This window comes from Syngnathus leptorhynchus, chromosome 19, assembly GCF_054491065.1.
Source record: "Syngnathus leptorhynchus isolate UIUO chromosome 19, UIUO_Slep, whole genome shotgun sequence".
NCBI classification, from domain to species: Eukaryota; Metazoa; Chordata; class Actinopteri; order Syngnathiformes; family Syngnathidae; genus Syngnathus; species Syngnathus leptorhynchus.
The window spans coordinates 7,661,619-7,680,233 of NC_141213.1; the positions used below are offsets into that span (position 1 = coordinate 7,661,619).

The following is an 18,615-nucleotide window of genomic DNA, read 5'->3' on the forward strand; positions in this document are numbered from 1 at the left end:
TTGCGCTGCCGCTGCTGCCGCTGCTGCCCTTATCTTATAAGTGCGCCTGAGACATTTGCGCACATTAACGGAGACGTCCGCGCGCGGCGAACAGCCTCGACTAAACTAAATAGAGAGGCTCGAGGAAAAAAAAGTGATGCGCTTAATACTCACTCTGGAGTTTGCTTCTTATTTTCCATACGAGAAGCCCCCTTGAGTGACGTTTCCCCCCCGTCCTCCCAGACACGTGCCTCCGACCAATGGCAGGCCAGGAGCCAGGCCACGTGACGTGGGCTCTCAAGCTCTGCGCGCACGCCTCCTTTCTTGCCTTTTCCAAATCCACTTGGAGGCTCTCTTTTCGCCCAACGTATATCCAATCAAATTCTAAATCATGATAACAGAGAAATGCCAAAACAGCCATGCAAGTGACAGTCAACAGTCTTCATACATTTAACAAGGCGTTCTTAAAGATGAAATGGCAGCCAACTTGACTATTGGCAATGATTCTTACACCTAACTAGTATATATATATATATATATATATATATATATATATATATATATATACTATGGAATCATAAACCTGTGTTGTACCCAATTTAGGATGTCAAAATAGGAAAACGTTTTCCTCAAAACACAGGAAGGGGCCTGTCTTAATAGCAGACATTTATTCTGCATTTGAATGCACTGAAATAGAAACCTTTCGCCAGGTTTTCTTTTTAAAATTCTGTCGAGGGCGGGGCCTTTATCTGGCCCACCAGCCATACCTTTCATATCTTGTATGAACCCAAATAGTCCAGGGCAAAAAACAAAAAGATCCCAAATCAATTAAAATTGGACTGAGACACTGCAGATTATGCATCACTTTTTTTTTTAAGCATAATAGGAACCTATTAAAGGACACCTGAATTTTGATAGGTTTGCAAAACAATACACATGAATTAAATACGTAGCCCATAAGCCGTAGGTTGTCTATCGATGATTGACGTTGCGCTCAATAAATAGTGGCCCGACGGCAAGGCAAATAGATTGCAAAATTGAAGGAACATTTTCACTAGCACCATGGATGAATGAAAAAAACGGTTCTATATTTTTTGAAAAGAAATGCCAAGCTTTCTGATAAATATAGTCCACGCTGTAGTACATTTTAATAATAATATACATATGTGTCTATTTTTTTTCCTCACTCTCTCCCCCCCCTCTCTCTCTCCTTTAAGTGTTCCCACGCTGGCCTGTGGGCCATATCCCCTTTAAAAAGAAAACCACTGATGCACACCGACATTCGGGGAGGGGGGGGCCCCCGCCAAAGACAAAACTTTTGGGCCTAACTTTTGCCGAGCAACTTTCTGTGCCTCTCCTCTCCTTTCGGGACAGACGACACATGCTCGCCCGGGGCGGGGGGGCCACACCGAACCCGTCCGAGCCGAGGAGAGAGCACACTTTGGGGGAAGGAGCGCTCCATCGAGGGAGGGTGGTGAGTGTGTATCACTGGATTCTACTTTTGTTATTATTCATCTTCAAGGACCTGTGGATGTTTACCAAACAAATTGTTGCATTTTCGGGCCTTTGCCCAAATCATGTGGAATAGTGCCATGCGAGCGCACCCCACACGCACACACACACACGCACACACTCACAGTGTTGTCACGCTGTGAGTGGAAGGAAGGCGCTAAATGAGCAGCACACAATAGAGGAACGAGATGCCGGCCAGCGGCCGGTCGGCCGGCCGCTGGCCGGGCTTGCTTGCTTCCACAGAAAAGAGAATCACACACACACATGCACACGACCTGCAAATGTTCTGCTCGTTCACTTTTGAGCCTAGCTGTTTTTCATCAGTGTACGTATTACTACGATCACACCAGCAGGATTATTCCAAATTCAATAGCTCAACTTGGTGTCAACAAAAAGACTCCAACATATACTTGAAATGTCCATTTGTCAAAGTAGAAATTTGTCGTCAAAAGTAGACTTTTGAATCACAAAAGGAATATAATGGCAAAGCAAAAAAAATCTGACATTGCTTTCCATTCTGCATGGCTTTGAGTCATTTTTCACGTTTATTGAAATGATCTCACTCGGGTGATTTCATTAGTAGGGATAAAACCTCTGGCTCAACATTTAGCACTGCTTTCTAATGTTGATCATTATGGTAGTACTTGGAAATCTAAGGTGTGTTTTTATTTGTGTTTTTTCTAACCTGATAAAGACACGCAGTTTTTAATGAAGCATCATGACTGCAAGACTGCCACTTTTCACGCTTGGTTGAATGATTATTATTACTATTATTAGCTTTAGTTAAATCTGCACCATTTGTAATTGATTGTTAAAAATAATACAGAGTGACATTCTGGTGCGCGCGTGTGTGTGTGTGTGTGTGTGTGTGTGTGTGTGTGTGTGTGTGTGTGTGTGTGTGTGTGTGTGTGTGTGTGTGTTAGCGCCTCCAAATGTGCCGTCCAATATTTTTTGGGTGCAGCCAATTGGCATGCAGCCCCACTCGCTGCTATACTATACACATCTTGTGCGCATGTGCGGTGTCCTTCAGCTCCCATAACCCACTTTCAGAAGTGTGTGTGTGTGTGTGTGTGTGTGTGTGTGTGTGTGTGTGTGTGTGTGTGTGTGTGTGTGTGTGTGTGTGTGTGTTGTGCGCGTGCGTGCGTGCGTGTTGTAGTAATGGTACACGACAAAAGATGATGCACACAAGGAAGATTTGTGAATGGACGTCATGTGTGCCAGATCACAGGGCGAATCCTTCCCCCACCCCGTGCTGAAGAAAAAGGGGGGGGGGGCTGTCTGTAAAATATCCCCATTTCAGCCCCCCTTCTACACGCACACACAGATCCTGCTGCTTCCGGTGCCTTTGACACAGTGTGAAAGAGCCCCCAATCAGCCCTCTCTCTTTGGTTGACCCGCGTGTATGATTTGTTTTTGTGTGCCTGTTCGAACCCGGAAGTTTTGTGACATCAGGGGTCAGACCCATTAGGAAGAAAAAGAAAAAGATGAAAATAAATGATGAGCAAATTGGCATTCTTAGCAAAATATGATGACACATTTGTTTGGTTTAGTAGAAAATATCGAATTAAATCAAACAAACAAAGAAAAAGTCATTGTGAGTTTTGTGCTGTCATGAGTGCTGCTGTGCGAGGCTTCCAACACGGCCTTAATTGCTCGTGCAGGCGTTTGTGCTCATGCACTTAAGTGACAATCCCGAATGCGGCACAGCAATCACAAGGATTAAAAAGTTATCGGAAGGGATTGCCTTTTCTTTCCCTCCCTCCCACTCCGTTTACCGTATTGCAAACATGCTCCCTCGTACGTATTTAGACGTCAGACTGTCGTGACGTCACGACGTTCGGAAAAAATAGGGTTTTTTTTCCCAGTTTTACTATATAGTGAATGCAAGGAAGGCAAAATGGTCAAGATTAGGCAGGGAGGGGACCCACGTGAGAGTTCCCAGCCAATAAGCAAAGCGCATGAACAGAGGACCGATCGCAGTCTCGAAGCGTTGGAAAAGGGAACTTTGATTCAAAATGTGATGCTATTTAAAATAAGATTTCCCCCCCCCAAAAAAAAGCCTTCTGTTCAAATGTTCACGTTTTGAAGCAATATAGAAAAATTGAAAAAATAAAAAAATGCTCATTTAAAGTACTTAAATAATAAAGTTATTTGAGTTATTTGAATCAACATATTCATGTACCGGAAGGAAAATATATCATATCTAAATAGTTTTCGACTCTCCTGCAACATTTTGAAATTGTGAACTATAATGTTGGAAAAAGTAAATATACTAAATGGAAGTTAAATATCACGATATAAATATCGATTTTAAAATGTGTTGCCGTGTACATCCATCATTTATGGCAACGTTAAATCTTTTAATGGAAAAACTTCAATATCCAATCAAATACTAACGAAATATGAAATAATTTATGGTCAACGTCTTCAATTCGTCATATTAGGCAAAGTTGAAATCAACTTAAATTATTGTGAACAATAAATCTCCATTTATGCTTTTGACAATATTCTAATGGGAAAAATACGTATCATTCGTATCTTGCAATTTAACATTGTGGATTCATTCATTTGAGGAAAAAAAAACCATTGAATTGATACATTGATACGTTTTTATACATTGTTGATACATTCCACATCGAAAAACACGTTGAAATTAACAGTGGAAAAATGATTTGATAGTGAAACATGTAACAATTGCTATTGTATTGAAGTTGATTTTCATTGTAACAAATAGAAATCGAGGACTTTGAGTGAAAACCCCAAAATAGTTCCTTTTTCAAAAAATAGTGATACTCTTTCATTTCTACGTCAGAGTGGGTGAGTGGCTGGGTACCAGCAGCGCTGCACTGTGGCCCGTGAGGCGTGCGTGCCTGCGTTGGTGTCGGTGGTGGGGCAGGCGGCTGCCGAGCTTTCGAGCTTCCGAGCTTTCGATCTTGGGATGATGGTCCACATACCTCGTGCACCTGTCCCCCACTTCCTGCGCCCCGTTTTCGGCGGGGCAGGTGGAAAAGCACTTTACACCCGCGAGGGAGGCCAGGTGTGCGTCACGGAATTTGGAATAGAAAAACAGTGACAAAAGTCAACTCAAATCCAATTCTACGCTTGTATTTATTTTTAGCTGCTGTTGCCAGGCAGATTTATTTTGGGGGTTTTTTCTGCCTGGGGGATTTCATTCAAGTGTACCTACGAGAGTCAGTTAAATTGCCTACCTAGAGTTATTCATATAATGGAAAGTTTGGAGTTCTCCTTTCCTTTCTTGGGCTGCACCTTATGAAGTGGCTAAATGTATGCCAAAAACCAGCGACTTTTTGCGCAAATGATTCTGCAAAACTGTGATGTTGCGGTTCTCGTTTTTCAAAGGGTTGGTGTAAATATTGAAGTGTTTGCAGTAACCAATAAAATACTGATGATGAAGTCGCAATAAAATGATATGAACTTGATAGGGAAATTCGTTCATTGTGAATGGCATTCTAGTCTAAAAAATAGCGCCCCATTGCGAAAAGCAAATAGTTTGGCAGGTGTAGGCAATTCCGGTCCTGGAGGGAGGGCCACCGGGCCGGTGTTCTGCATGTTTTCTATGTCACCCACCACCCTGTTGCAACACACCCGATAGATCATTAGCAAGGTCTGCAGAAGCTGGATAACAATCGTGATCATTTGAATCAGGTGTGTTGCAGCAGCAGGGACACCTAGAAAACATGCAGGACACCGGCGGCCCGGTGGCCCTCCCTCGAGGACCCCAATTGCCTACCACTGGCGTATGGGATGACAACAATGCGTCTTAGGTTATTTGCGGGCGGGTGGCGGCGGAGCCTCCTCCTCCTCCCCCGCAGGTCGGGGCTACGAAAGCGCTCGCTCGCTCGGTCGGTCACCCGAGCCGCTCTCTCCCTGTGTGGCTTCGCTCGACGCCGGCTAAAATAGGGTCGCCCCGGCCGGCCCTTTCACCTTGGCTGCACCTAAGTTGTTTTGAGCCAACGAACGGCGTGGCGCATATGATGTCCGTACTTGCGTGCTGACTTTTGCCAGGTCGAATTGAGCGGCATGAAAAAGGAAAAGTAACCCACGTTTGACTTCTGTGGAGTTTTTGAAAAGACCCTATGCAAACGTTCCTGTTGTGACGTTGTTGTTTTTTTGCCAAGCAACATTTGCTTCTTTGAAAACTACTGTCTAATTGAATCATTCATTATGATGGCGCTTATCATACATGTTGGAAGAAATGTTTCATAATGATCTTGGAACTAAACTTGAACAATCTCCCGAGATAAAGTAAATGAATAGGCACAAGTCAATAAGAAAGCGAATATGTAGCTAACGTACATCAAATAAGTGATGTCGGTAAGTCAATGAAATGAAGTTTCAAACATTTACTGCAATCAAAATCAAATGACGTCCCACATTGAAATCATTCGAAAATGTTTTTTGAGAGCGCTTCTGAAGCGGGCGGCACTGTAGTCACATCATACAGCAAGGGGCAAATCTTTACAATCGCAGGTCTGAGTGACGTCACACGTCATCTGGTTTTTAACACGCATTAAAAACATGTACAGACTGTATTGTAAAGTCAATGTATTGTGTGCTATTCTTCGTCTCTCCACTAGGGCTGTGATAAGTGTCGGGCCGAGCTGAGGACCGATGCTGACATCTTGTGGTAATAGCACATCACTACATGTCGTTGGTTGTTTCTCAGCTCGAACTAGCTCTGATTCTTTTCTCCTATCCACTACTTTCAGCTCCACAAAAGCGAGTGGGGACCCTGACAGACAGACAGACAGACAGACAGACAGACAGACAGACAGACAGACAGGCAGGCAGCCCTACGCAGGTAGGTAGGCAGCCACGCAGGCACCGGCACTGATTATCCATCCGCCCCATTCCCCCTCCAAGATTCCACAATAAACACGGCAGTCATCATTTCCATACGTATTTTATTTCAGGTCAAGTTTAAAAAAAAAAAAAAAAAAGGCTAATCGACCAAATCACAAAGGAGGTGCTTCATCACCTCAAAACCAAAGTCAAGCTTCTGAAATGCAACAGAGCGGATCAATGATGCATCATCCCGCCTCGTGACATGATAATAAATAGGAATTGGCCTGATTGCACTTCACCTCTCCCCAAGTTAACATACTGACAGTCGTAACACCTGAATATGTATGGATGGCCGCCATTTGTTATACAAGTCACCCATCACCCCCGCACAATGCTCCAAAGTGACAAAAGCAAGAACACCATGTGACACACAGACAGACAATACACGGGCAATCACAGATTGCAAAGCTCCTCTTCGGCCTTCCCGAAACGCTCGACGCACAGACAGATCAACTCCGTCCGTCCGTCCATTCTTTGGATACCGGCCGGGTTTTTGTTCTCCCGACTGCCGCACGCACCGACTCGTTTCTGACTCGCATTTTCTTGATACAAATTCACATCTGCGTGACGCCCGGGACCAGTTAAGGAATGACTTTCATGGCGCTGGTAATGGTTCAGAATTTGGTGTTTTTTTTTACTCTGCTTATACTGGATCAATTCTGGAGGCTGTTCCTCTAATACTGGCTAATTGCTGGACATAATGTAATTAATGTATAAATGTAATAAATGTAATGTAATGTCATTGTAATGAGAATGACACAACTAGCTGATTATTTCTCCAGCATCAGATATTCAAATCAAAGTTTTTCTCTTCCATTTATGAGAAGATCATCTTGTCAGTTGGTTGACAACAGAAATGTCGCAACCTAATTCCATTGCTTAATTAGCTGTAAGCACACAAGGAGATAATCATATCTTGCAGGCGTCAGGCTAGTTAGCAACTAGCCAAATTGGCACTCCTGGGGACATTTCCTGTTGCTCCTCATTCCTCTCTCCACAATGCGGTAGAGTCACTTTAAAGAAGGCAGGCAAAAAGTGAGGAAAAAAAAAAAGTCTCAATTCACTGCATGCTAAAATAACCAAAATCCAGAAAGTTTCCCTTCCAAAGGTTATTGTCTTCAAAGTCAAACCGGCCGCCGATGAAGTACAAATAAGAAAGAAGGCAAACACTGTCCATCCTGCTGAGGTGGGCACGTGGGTCCGTTGCCTTCAGTCGCTGTGCGGCTTCTCAACACTAGCCTGTGGGGGGGAAACGTTCGTTCAAATGCGATCATGAAGAAAGAAACAACTCATACTAAGTGCCTGCCTTTGCGTGCTCGTTTCACCTAGTCTTCCATTGAAAACTCAGACAAAAGACTGAAAGCTCGGCTGCTCTGTAAAACCTTTCATTGCACGTTGGCAAACGGCCGAGGTCCAATTTGCGGCGGCATCGTCAACTTGAAATGTTTAAGCGTCAGGTGCAAAACGCGTCCGGCCGTGCCTGTCGCTCGCTCACTCACTCACTCACTCACTCACTCACTCACTCACTCACTCACTCACTCACTCACTCACTCACTCACTCACTCACAGCTCTAGCGACTGCTTTGAAAAATGACTGCAATCATTTGAACGCGCAGTGCAGTGCTAAAATGAAGTAAGCAAGCAAGCAAGCGCACGACAGTCCGAACAGATAAAGCGGACTTTGAAAACGGGACGTACCATGGCCAGTTGGCGTCCGATGTTTCCCACGGTGACGCCGCCAGAAAAGAAAATACATGGCAGCCAGGAGCGCACGTACAAGAAGTCGGGAGACGTATACCTGCGTCACACAATGACGAACTTGCTGAAAGGCATTGACTTCTGTGACCGACAATTGCGCTTGTGCAGCTTCTACATTTCGACCGCTCTCGTGTCTTTTTCTCGCAAATGACGACACAAGCGCCAAAACGTTTGTACTGTCTCTTGTCGCCGATGATGTTGCTGTTTATGTTCACCTGGTGGTCATGTGTTTTCTTTCTTCTCATAAAGGTCAACTTGTGACGTGACGGTGCTCTTTTCTCAAGTATCTTTACAATTCCAGCGAGACGGTTTCCCTCCCTGGACTATCGATCGCGTTCTCGGAAAATTCCGACCTCTACTGTGTGTTTGATGATGTGTTTACGTACTGATAGACGCCGTTGTAGACCAGCGACCTCTACTGTGTGTTTGATGATGTGTTTACGTACTGATAGACGCCGTTGTAGACCAGCAGCTGAGTAAAAACGGTGGCGAGGAAGGCCGTGGTGACGCCCAAGCCAAAGCCACTACGTGAGCGGTCGAAGGTCCACCACAAGCCCAGCGAAAGGGCGGCCAGGGTGAGCGACAACTGCACACTGTTGTCAATGTCCAGTTTCTGTTTGAAGTGCCAAGTTAGGGACAAGTTGATTGTCAAATATTTCTACACGGCTCCCTTAAGGGACATTCAGGTTGATTATTGCAAGGATACGACGCTGGCGTGGTTGATGCCCACAAAGGCGGCGATGCACCTCATGACGCTCGCCCATTCTCGCTTGAACTTGTGCGGTTCGCCAAGATGGCTGTCCAGGCACGGGTATAGCAGGCCCACCACCGCTGCCGGCGGGCGAGGGAAAGGAAAAAAAAAAAAAAAAAAGTCTTGCAAAGTAGTGTTATTTTGCTGAGTGTGCACACATGAAAAGAGGAAATACATTCATGTCTTTTAAAAAGGTTCATGTTAGTATAGTTTGATAAAAGGGACTTTTATTTTTCCTCCAAAGAGAAACAATTATCCATATGACATGTTTCCATGAATTGTTTGAAAGGCGTTCAAATGTTCTCGTCCTTTCCCGTCACGTCTCCTTCAAACAAACAAAGCCACCCCCCCCCCCCCTTCAAAGCCCCGCCCCGCATCACCCGTTATGACTCGGCCCAATGAGCGCGCGGCTCGCCTCGCATCCTGCTCTTGGCAGCCAATGGGAGCGCGAGGATAGCTGAAGTGCCACAAAGTTGCCTCCATTTAACCCTTACTTACGTGTGGAAGGAATCAACATGGCAGAAGCCCACCATAGTAAGCCGCCACCGCCGCCAAGTCATATCATAGCCAACGAACGAATCATTACCATGCGATTGCCCCCAGCGCACGCGTGTGGCCCACTTTCATGTAAAACAACACTTCCAGTAAGCAAGCCGGGTGATTCTTTTCGGGGGAGCTCACCTGCCCCAGTGCCGCAGCACGGTGGGATCCACCAGGCGGACGAGAACAAGGTGGTCATCACCTCCTCCGGGAAGAGTGTGACGTTGCGTTGAATTTGCAGCAAGTTGAGCACCAGGGCGAGGATCACCCCCACGGCGAAGAGCACCAAGCCGCGACGGATCAAGTTGAACGTCCGGTGGCGGTGCAGTGAGCTGTAGGCGCTTCCCAGCACCGACGTGATGATGGACATCATTTCCTCGCCTTTGGACGCCAACCAGTTGGTCGGCGGCGGCGGCAACGTGCCAGTGCCTTCCAACTGCGGCGCACGGGAGCAGCTCCAATATTGCTCATCCACGCCGGACATTTGGCACTAAAAATATGAAGAGGTTAGCAAAAAGGAAACCCAACAAAAAATAAGCGTGACGTCACCGTCCGTCTCTACTTTACCTCGATCTCTCGCTCGCCAGATGATGTAGCCTGTCACTTGGCTTTTTGTTGTTGTTGTTTTTCTCGGCCCACCACTGCAGAGTGGCTCCTTCACATTATTGTCAGCACGCTGGCAGGGAGAGAAGAAGGAGTGAGGGAGGGAGAGAGGGAGGGAGCTAAAAACACGGCGGCGCGGTCGAAATCGAAAAACAGCTTCTGTTTCAGACACAACACAACCACACTGGACCAGAAAGCTGGGTCGGTCGGGTGAGACTCGCCGGCCAATCAGAGGGCGCTGTGTCTTATGACGCCCTTCGCCCCACCCCTCCATGCGCCACAACAACAGTCGGGAGCGGAGCGGAGCAACCGGAAGTAGTCACCACACCACACGACAAGACACGCCGCCACGCCACGCCGCCAGTCGACTAACCAAATGCAATGCAAAAATGCTCCTTGAAAATGGGAATTCTCCTGAAAGGTTTGACTATGAAAATGCAGTAGAGCGAACACCACCAGTTCTCTCCTCTTTTCCCCACTTTCAAAAGAAAGGAAACTACAGTCGACTTGGTGCTTACGTATTATCGGGAGGACCTTTAAAAAAAACGACTCAAACTTACGTATTATCGGGAGGACCTTTAAAAAAACGACTCAAAAATTAAAGTAAATTATTTATTGAAACGATAACATTACATTTGTAATTCCGGAGGCCAGAACGACCCCGAGCACCAGCGGTCAGCCACGGAGGGTGCTGGATCATCCATACTTCCATAGCTCCAGAGATCCATAGTTCCATAGCTCCATAGCCCCGGAGCTCCATAGCCCCGGAGCTCCATAGCCCCGGAGCTCCATAGCTCCATAGCCCCGGAGCTCCATAGCCCCGGAGCTCCATAGCCCCGGAGCTCCATAGCTCCATAGCCCCGGAGCTCCATAGCCCCGGAGAAAAAGTAAAAATCAAAGGTCCTCCCAATAATACGTAAGGATCCTGAAGGAACACAACAGCCTCTTCCTCAGTGCGCGGTAAATCAAAGATCTTCATACTAACCAACAAACCATGTGAAAAAAAAGAAAAAGTAAAAATCAAAGGTCCTCCCGATAATACGTAAGCACCGTCGACTTGTTACACATTGAAATGGTCAAAGCTACAGCCGTACCATATGGAATGGAATTGTAATCCCACTGAATCATTCCACTTGAAATGTACTGTACTTGAATCATATTGTACATGTGCAAAATTGGAGAACGTTGTCAAATTAAAATCAACCCAATGAAATACAATTGTGTTTTGTCTCTACCGCTGCTAGTGGCACTTGTCCTGATGTATCCTTTTTTAAATTTGGCACTTGTAGCGCTGTTGTGGGATGAAGAAAGTCCTATCGTCATCATCAAATTCCCGTAACATTGAGTTTTTTTCAATTCTTTTCCCAGATAATTCATTTGTTTGCGCTACAAACAGAGAAATAGTGCACATACCAGTGTAAAGACAGTCCTATCCTTCTGCGTGTCACAATCCACATGCGTACCTTTTTATAGCTTGGCGGGCGGCCTTTTGGGAACGAGGTCAGCGGTAGCTACCGTGCGCCGTCCAGCTGCCCGTGTTGTTGAAGCAAAGTTCACGAGGAGGCGTGGCGTGTTAAGCCGCACGTCAGCTCGATAACACGAACGTAGGCCGCGCACGGGTTCAATGCCCAGCCAGGCAGGCCTTGTCCTTTTTCAGCAAGGTGTTTTTGTCCAGACCGTGGCCCATTTCTAGATGATAACAAGACACTCCCCGCCCCAAACAGGAAATTGTGTTTGTTGTCAGAGGCTCAAAGAGCAAGAGTTACAATAACTCCCACTTCAGCGTGTCCATTTTTAGCCCAGCACGTATTAGCGTTGGGCGATAGCGCCGTATGGGGTCTCGGCTGCCTGCTCAAGCGAGGGAGGGAGGGACGGCGCTTCTTTCATTCTGCCTGCCAACCTTTGTAGTTGGAGTTGTGAACCGTGTCATCACTCCATTTTCCAGATAAATCTGCCATTTGATTCCGCGCGGTGTGGGATTTTGGATGTTTGCACCGCATAGCCGACGAGCCCGGAGTGGCGTTTGGTTGGGGCGCTTTAGATTTGTTCCAGGCCAAAGCCAATGACTTTTTTTTTTTCTTTCTTGGAAACGGGAGGTCCAATTTAAATGTCACCGTTTTGTTGAATTGCGTGGCTCACGGACGGAGCAGCTCTTTTAACCAGACAAACGGGTATGGCTCAGCTTTTATGAGAGAAATGACACGCTGCCTTTTCTCAAACACTACTTTTCTTGTCAGTCTTCCAGATCAGTCATATTTCCTTTCTCCCCCATTTCAGCTGTCCGTGTGCTCACGCGGATTATTGGCTGGAGCCTCTGAAGTTCACAAAAGGGGGGAAAAGTGGTGCATCGCTCAAGAAAAGCTTCAGTCCGAGCCAAATGTGTTTTTCCGCCTCAGGACTGACTGAAAGGCTAAAAGTGTTCCCCTCATGAATACCTTTCCCTCGCTCTTCTACTTGGCAATTCAGAGAATGATTGCTTATCAGTGTTGGAGCATGTACACGATGTCTTTCATTTGACTGGAATGGCCTCAAAAGCAACCCAAACCGTGTGCAAAATATAGAATCATATGGAAAAGATGGCAAAAGTTCATTCCTTCTAAGATGGCTGAGGACCCAAATATCTCGTGCCACATTGCAATTAGCATGAAAATGCTCAATGTTTTGCACCTTCCTTCCAAGGGCGGATCAAGAAGAAGATAAGGCAGGAAGCCGAGTAGCGTGTCCAACTTGGCAAAGATTAGCAGGGCATTGAGACGTCGCTAACACAGGGAGGCCTGCCGGGGAAGCTTTGCTAAATTGATCTATCAAAGTCATTTTTTTCTCTCCACCTAAACGCTGCGAGTGAACTGGGAAGGAAAACATCCTAATCCGTCGTGAAGCGTGGTGGATTACTTGTGTAAATGTCTTAGTAAACTCAGGTGTCAAGATGATCCATCCTTTGGCTACATTGGCACTAAGATAGCTAGCGAGCGAGCGCGCCAGCTCGCTTTTAGTTTTAAGACAACAGAATCATATTGTATCACATTGGTGTGTGTCATCTGTACTTGGTGTTGACGCACAAAAAATGGCTCATCCCTTTCATTAGCTTGTTGGACGCAGACGGACGGACAGACAGACACACAGCCAGACCACAGCAACTACTGATAGCATATCTCATATTTAGCTGTGGTACTTTTTTGCATCGAAGTTGCGGAACGATTTCGGTGAGAAACATCAAGCGGCTCGTCTCCCAGAGCGTGGGACGCCTTGAAGGGAATAGCATTTTTCTTCTTGTCAAATTCAATAGGCCGATGGCCAAAGTCGTTGCTGTGCGAGGGAACTGTTGCATAAGATGCAATGAATGAGAGCGCAGCTGATCCATGACATCAGGAACCTCTGTGAGTTTGCCCAGCCAGCCCGTGTACACAAAAGCTCCGTTCTCTTCCAGTGCACGGACGTCAAAGACGGGAACGGAAGGCCTCCCAAACGGCCAGTGGTTATCCTCGCTCATCACCAGCCGACTGCTCGATGCGCTGTCCTTTCATCGGACGTCACCTGGATGGATGCTAAGATTGAGAATGATGACTTGTTATGTGCTAAGTTAGCATGCTGCCAAGACTACCAGTAGCTACTACTATTTCTCCATAATTCTTATATCATTCTGGCTGGCTCTTATGGTGTTATCGAAGTTGTGCCTGATTGCTTGACTTACGTTGGACGGCTGCCGAATGTGCTTCATGAAGTAAGTCGCTGATAGCTAACTTTGACTTGAATGATTTCTTGAAACTCCCACTAAGTTAGGCACTTTTAAAATCACTTCAAGTTTGCAAGGAGAAAAGCGTAGTAAGGCAACTGCAGTCACGAAAGTCATATTCACGAAGCCGTATTATGGTCATCGCTCTGCGGCCGCTTGAATGTTTAACAACATCATTGTTGAACAACCGTTGCTGTTTGTGGCCGCCGCTTTGTGGGAAAGGCGGCAATGAAAAGAACCAGATGTCATTTAAAAAAAGAAGCATTTTATGGGGAGTGACGCCAATGCAGTCAGTGTGCAGCCACCAGCAGAGGGCGCACACACATTACAGTCAATAGAAGAAAAAAACCCCACCAATGAACAAAAGGGGAGCGTAAATAAAACTAGGTATACATGCACACAAATATTTCAGAAAAATCACATGAAATAAATACCGGGCCAGAATAGTAAAAATAATACTCAACAAAAAACAGATTTAATTATATAAAAGCTTTTCATCCATTATTTGAACTACTGACAGTCAGTTTTATATAAATGGAAGACCATAAGAAAAAGAAGATGTCAATAAAAATGCAAAATATAGATGCAAATGATTGCAACAGCGTATGAGATGACACATGGAATCAAAACGAGGACACTTTTGGCCCAAGTGTTTGCGTGCCTGCATTTCTTATAAGTGGCTAGTAAAGATTCCATCACGTCAGGGAGGAGTGTGTGTGTGTGTGTGTGTGTGTGTGTGTGTGTGTGTGTGTGTGTGTGTGTGTGTGTGTGTGTGTGTGTGTGTGTGTGTGTGTGCACCTGGAGCATCTGCCAACGCCAACCTAAGCCACAGGAGGTCACAGCGCCTTCCACCTGCGTGCTTTTGTAATCAATATTGATGATCAGAAAAGGCACATATTGCGCATGCCGAATAGTGCCACCCCTGTTTATGGCAGTAGTCCTGGAACTTTGTTTTTTCATGTTGTACATGTTGCCACCTAGTGTCATCTTGGTGAAGTACACCAAAGTGAGTTGAGGAGTTTCTACTTGGGCCGGTTTCACTTTGATTTCATGATCAGTAAAAATGGCTTTTGATGTCTTACTCTCTCGTCATCTGCGTGCCACTGTAGTCATCTGCTCGCTACGCTTTGTCACGTTATGACTTCAACACTATAGCCACACGGGAAGCAGGCCGGAGTGCAAGCGCTCGGCTCGGTCACGGGCAACAAAGCAATTGTCTCCGAGTGAGTTTGCGCTGAGCAGGGGGAAAATGCTAATTCATCTATCCAGCGAGGCGGGCAATTATGACAAAAGTTCTCTTGTGGTCTAATTGCGGATAATGGGGGAGTGAAACCGGGATGATAATTGACAGTGATATACATATCAAAAAGCTGGCTGCCAGCCAGCCAGCCAGCCAGCCAGCCAGCCAGCCAGCCAGCCAGCCAGCCAGCCAGCCAGCCAGCCAGCGTGAAGCGCGGCTGGCTGCTGCTGACGTCTGCTGACGTCTGCTGACGTCTGCCGTCTTGATTGGAAAAAGATGTCTCAGTAACACAAGCACAAATCCTCCCATGACATGAGCAATCAATCGAGCTAGCACTGGGGTTCTTACATCTCAAGTTTGACACTTTGTCGGCCGCCGTGTATTTGGTTCTCCAAAGGCAACATTATTAGCTTGTGGGGAAACTTCCCAGCACGGCCCACAACAGGTGCACAAATATTCTACTTTTGATCTCCGCGCAGAGTGCCTCGCTCGCTGTGATGATCTCAAGCCTTTGATTCATTCTCCGCCGACCTAGCGTCTATTTGAGGGGCCCGGCTCGTATTCACACCAGTGCGTGCTCTTTTATTCAAAGAGATGCGTGGCGGTAATTGATCCGGCAGGACAGGCAAAGATCTATGCGCTGATTTGAGTGGCCGAGCCAGCCGGCCGGCGAGCGAGCGAGCGACATGGCCGTCTTTCTCGAGGCCAGCTCCCTCTGATTACGAGGGGCTCTCGTCATTTTTTCCAGCCGCCTCGCCACCACGGTCTGTGTGCTCGCCCCTACCTCCCAATCCATGTACTAATCCCAGTCACCTGCCTCTCGTGATATAAGAGGCCTGTCTGTTGTGGTCATGTCTTTTTGGTTCCTGTCTTTGTCAAGTCTGTTTCGGTTAGCCGGTCAGTCAAGTGATGTTAGTTTGCCAGTTCCCCCTCATCTTCCCTTCCAACTCGCCTTTTCCTCAATAAACCCTGGTCCAAGCTGCGTTGGGTCCCCCGAAACATTTGCTGTCCGTCTGTCTGTCAAAGGTCGAGTGGTTTTGCTTTGTTGTTTGTGATTGGCTTTACCTTACCCCCTGGGAATGTTGTCATCCAAAGTCACAAAGAGACGGCGGCGTTGGAGCTCAGCGGGCGGGCGGGCGGCGGCATACGCACATGGCCCGGGCGACTCGGCGTGGGTCCGCTTTGGCCTATTAAGCAGCGTCAGCATCCGGTGCCGAGACACCGGTGGCGGCGACGGGTCGACCCGTGCTGGGTTTACGCTACGTACGCTGGCGCGTTGCCGTTTATCCGTACCTTGGATTGAGTTACCTTGTTCTAATCGCAGCCTAAAAGACATGGATTGAAATTGTGGCTGCTTTTATGACAAAAGCGGCCGGCGCCGATATTGCTTCTTGCTCCGAGCAAAACCAACATCAGGAGAAGCAAGCTAATGTGCATGAGAGAGAGCCAGCCTCATTAGCGGCAAAATTGCATCTTTTGTCACAGATGTTTAACAAATGTGCATATTTGCCACCCGTGTGTGTGTGTGTGTGTGTGTGTGTGTGTGTGTGTGTGTGTGTGTGTGTGTGTGTGTGTGTGTGTGTGTGTGTGTGTGTGTGTGTGTGCAACAAATTGGATTCCCAGACGAGGTTCTCATCTCGTTTCTGGTCGGCCACTTGTGAAATTGACGGTGAATTTTTCAGCATCCAATCTGCTGTCGCTAACATCTATTGTTCCCTTCCATTTTCCTGTCGGTGTTCCCGACCGAATTAGAAGAAAAAGCCTTTCCGCCAGCCCACGCACCAGGCAGAAATGGGCTGCCGATGGCTTAATGAAGAATTTGGAATTGCTGCTAGCTCGTTATTGTGCTGAGCAGAACTCGCTCTGCCAAATTGTCATCCAAAGATGTGCAATCCATAAGACGCAGCATACCTGTCAACCATGAACGCACTCAAAATATTTGACTATCATGGCTGATGTGTGAGCAGACAGGCAGATAGGCAGACAGGCAGGCAGCCGGGCAGCCAGGCAGCCAGGCAGACAGGCAGGCAGGCAGGCAGCCAGGCAGCCAGGCAGGCAGGCAGCCAGCCAGCCAGGCAGCCAGGCAGACAGCCAGGCAGCCAGGCAGCCAGGCAGCCAGGCAGCCAGGCAGCTGAATATGAAGATGTACGTTTTGTTTGCAGAAACTGGCGACGTCTTTAACGGCACAATTTGTACTGTCCAACATGCCCCGAGGCCAGAGGCAGAGCAGAGCCTTGACGTGACCAAATCAAATGGGATTCCTGACATATTAGCATTGGAGCCATTCTGTCCAACCGTGAACTGCTCTAAGTGAGATGGAAGTGCTCATTAGGAAAATGTGTCAGCCAGGGCCAATTGGGTTCACCTTGTGAATCTGCTCAGCTCTCTTTTTTGCTGGCTCGCTTGAGATCTGTCCGTCCGATTCCAAGACATCTCGCTCTGACGGGTCGGGATGTCGGAAGACGCTCCCACCGTGATTCCAACGGGTGGGCTATCTGGACGTTGGTTCTCGTTAAGCTGAGAGTAGGAAGCAGCTCCCGACACAGCGCAGCCAAAGGCTTGAACGTAGCCCAGAACATCCATTTATTGAGATCAAGTGGCACATCTTTCAATCAATGACTTTATTCGGATTCAGCCCCAAGCTGATGTCGCAACGGGATCAATTATACATACTAGTCTTGTATCCCGTTTCACTGAGTCTATTTCATAGGAAATTGCACAAAAGGTCCACTCATTAGTTACGTGTGGGTTGTTGTTGTTGTTGTTGTGTTTTTTTTCTCTTTTCATGACATCTGTCATGGTTTGGGAATGGCGAGACGGCATCTATATTCTCCTTCGTCAGTCGCGCGCGCGCAGCAGAGATACTTTGTTGACAAGTTGAGCAGTGCAGGCGGCCCTAATGTTCTGTCCAATGAGCACAATGACTTGTTGGAGCTCCTCCAAAAAGCCAGAAGCCGTTAAAGTAGGGCCCACATGTTTGAAAAAGGAACATTTGATGACTTTCACCTTAAGCGTGGCTTAAGAAACGGGCTGGCCTGTTTCGGGGGTGGGCCTTGACTAAGCATCCGAATCAGGCCGCTAGCATGAGACCCCGTCCGTCTCAGCGGGAGAGCTGATCCTCATGTAGATGTGACAAATCACTCTATCCATATCTATCTCTGTCTGTCGGTCTGTCTATATATGTATGTACAGAATGTGCTCCTGTGGCCTCGCTGCCATGGCAACGAAGCACGAGTAAGCTCATCTTCAATCACCTGCCTGTGCCGCGACGCCGAGTTGACTTCCATCTCTTGTTATTGTGTCGGTGATGACAGCCAGCGCGCCAGCCAGCCAGCCAGCCTCGGCCGCCCGCTGTTGTCAAACTATTAAACGCTCCCCTTAAATGAGCCCCAATTGCGACGTGAAGCCATTAGGAAGCTGGCTGCGCTCTGTCTTCCGAGTCGGCCTAAATTCTCTTTTTGTGGTCAACGTGTCATTTGGTTGAGCAACAGCAAAGTGAAATGAAGCGACTTGCTTCCCGCCCATTTTGTTTGAGCTTATGGATGACTTTTTGCCCATCTGATGAGTTATTAATGAGCTCATTAAATGCATCAAAGACAGTAGGTCAGCACAAGAACATCTGCTTCACCCACC

The 18,615-nt window shown here is 47.0% G+C and overlaps 1 protein-coding gene across 2 annotated transcripts; it reads right to left on the minus strand.

Annotated features, from left to right (window-relative positions):
• Positions 1-6,399: 6,399 nt before the first annotated feature.
• insig1 (insulin induced gene 1) lies at positions 6,400-10,508 on the minus strand. 2 transcript variants are annotated; one of them, XM_085939183.1, is made up of 6 exons: positions 9,974-10,500; positions 9,548-9,896; positions 8,822-8,946; positions 8,562-8,728; positions 8,056-8,155; positions 6,400-7,596 (listed from the first exon to the last, which is right to left on the minus strand). In XM_085939183.1, exons 2-6 carry the CDS (start codon positions 9,888-9,890, stop codon positions 7,567-7,569), a joined length of 765 nt encoding a protein of 254 aa, XP_085795309.1. In that variant the 5' UTR covers positions 9,891-9,896; positions 9,974-10,500; the 3' UTR covers positions 6,400-7,566. The 2 variants fall into 2 exon arrangements, with proteins under 2 accessions (XP_085795309.1, XP_085795310.1); XM_085939184.1 differs by lacking the exons at positions 6,400-7,596; positions 8,056-8,155 and adding an exon at positions 8,176-8,468 and having other exon boundaries at positions 8,529-8,728; positions 9,974-10,508.
• Between the last annotated feature and the right edge of the window lie 8,107 nt (positions 10,509-18,615).

Bases quoted from the DNA above. Each gene is read 5' to 3' on its own strand.
- insig1 (XM_085939183.1), bottom strand. From the start codon at position 9,890: ATGTCCGGCGTGGATGAGCAATATTGGAGCTGCTCCCGTGCGCCGCAG. The intron at 8,729-8,821 runs GTATCCTTGCAA...CACTTCAAACAG, and splicing joins GCATCAACCACGCCAGCGTC to AAACTGGACATTGACAACAG. The intron at 8,156-8,561 runs GTACGTAAACAC...TGTGTGACGCAG, and splicing joins GTCTACAACGGCGTCTATCA to GTATACGTCTCCCGACTTCT.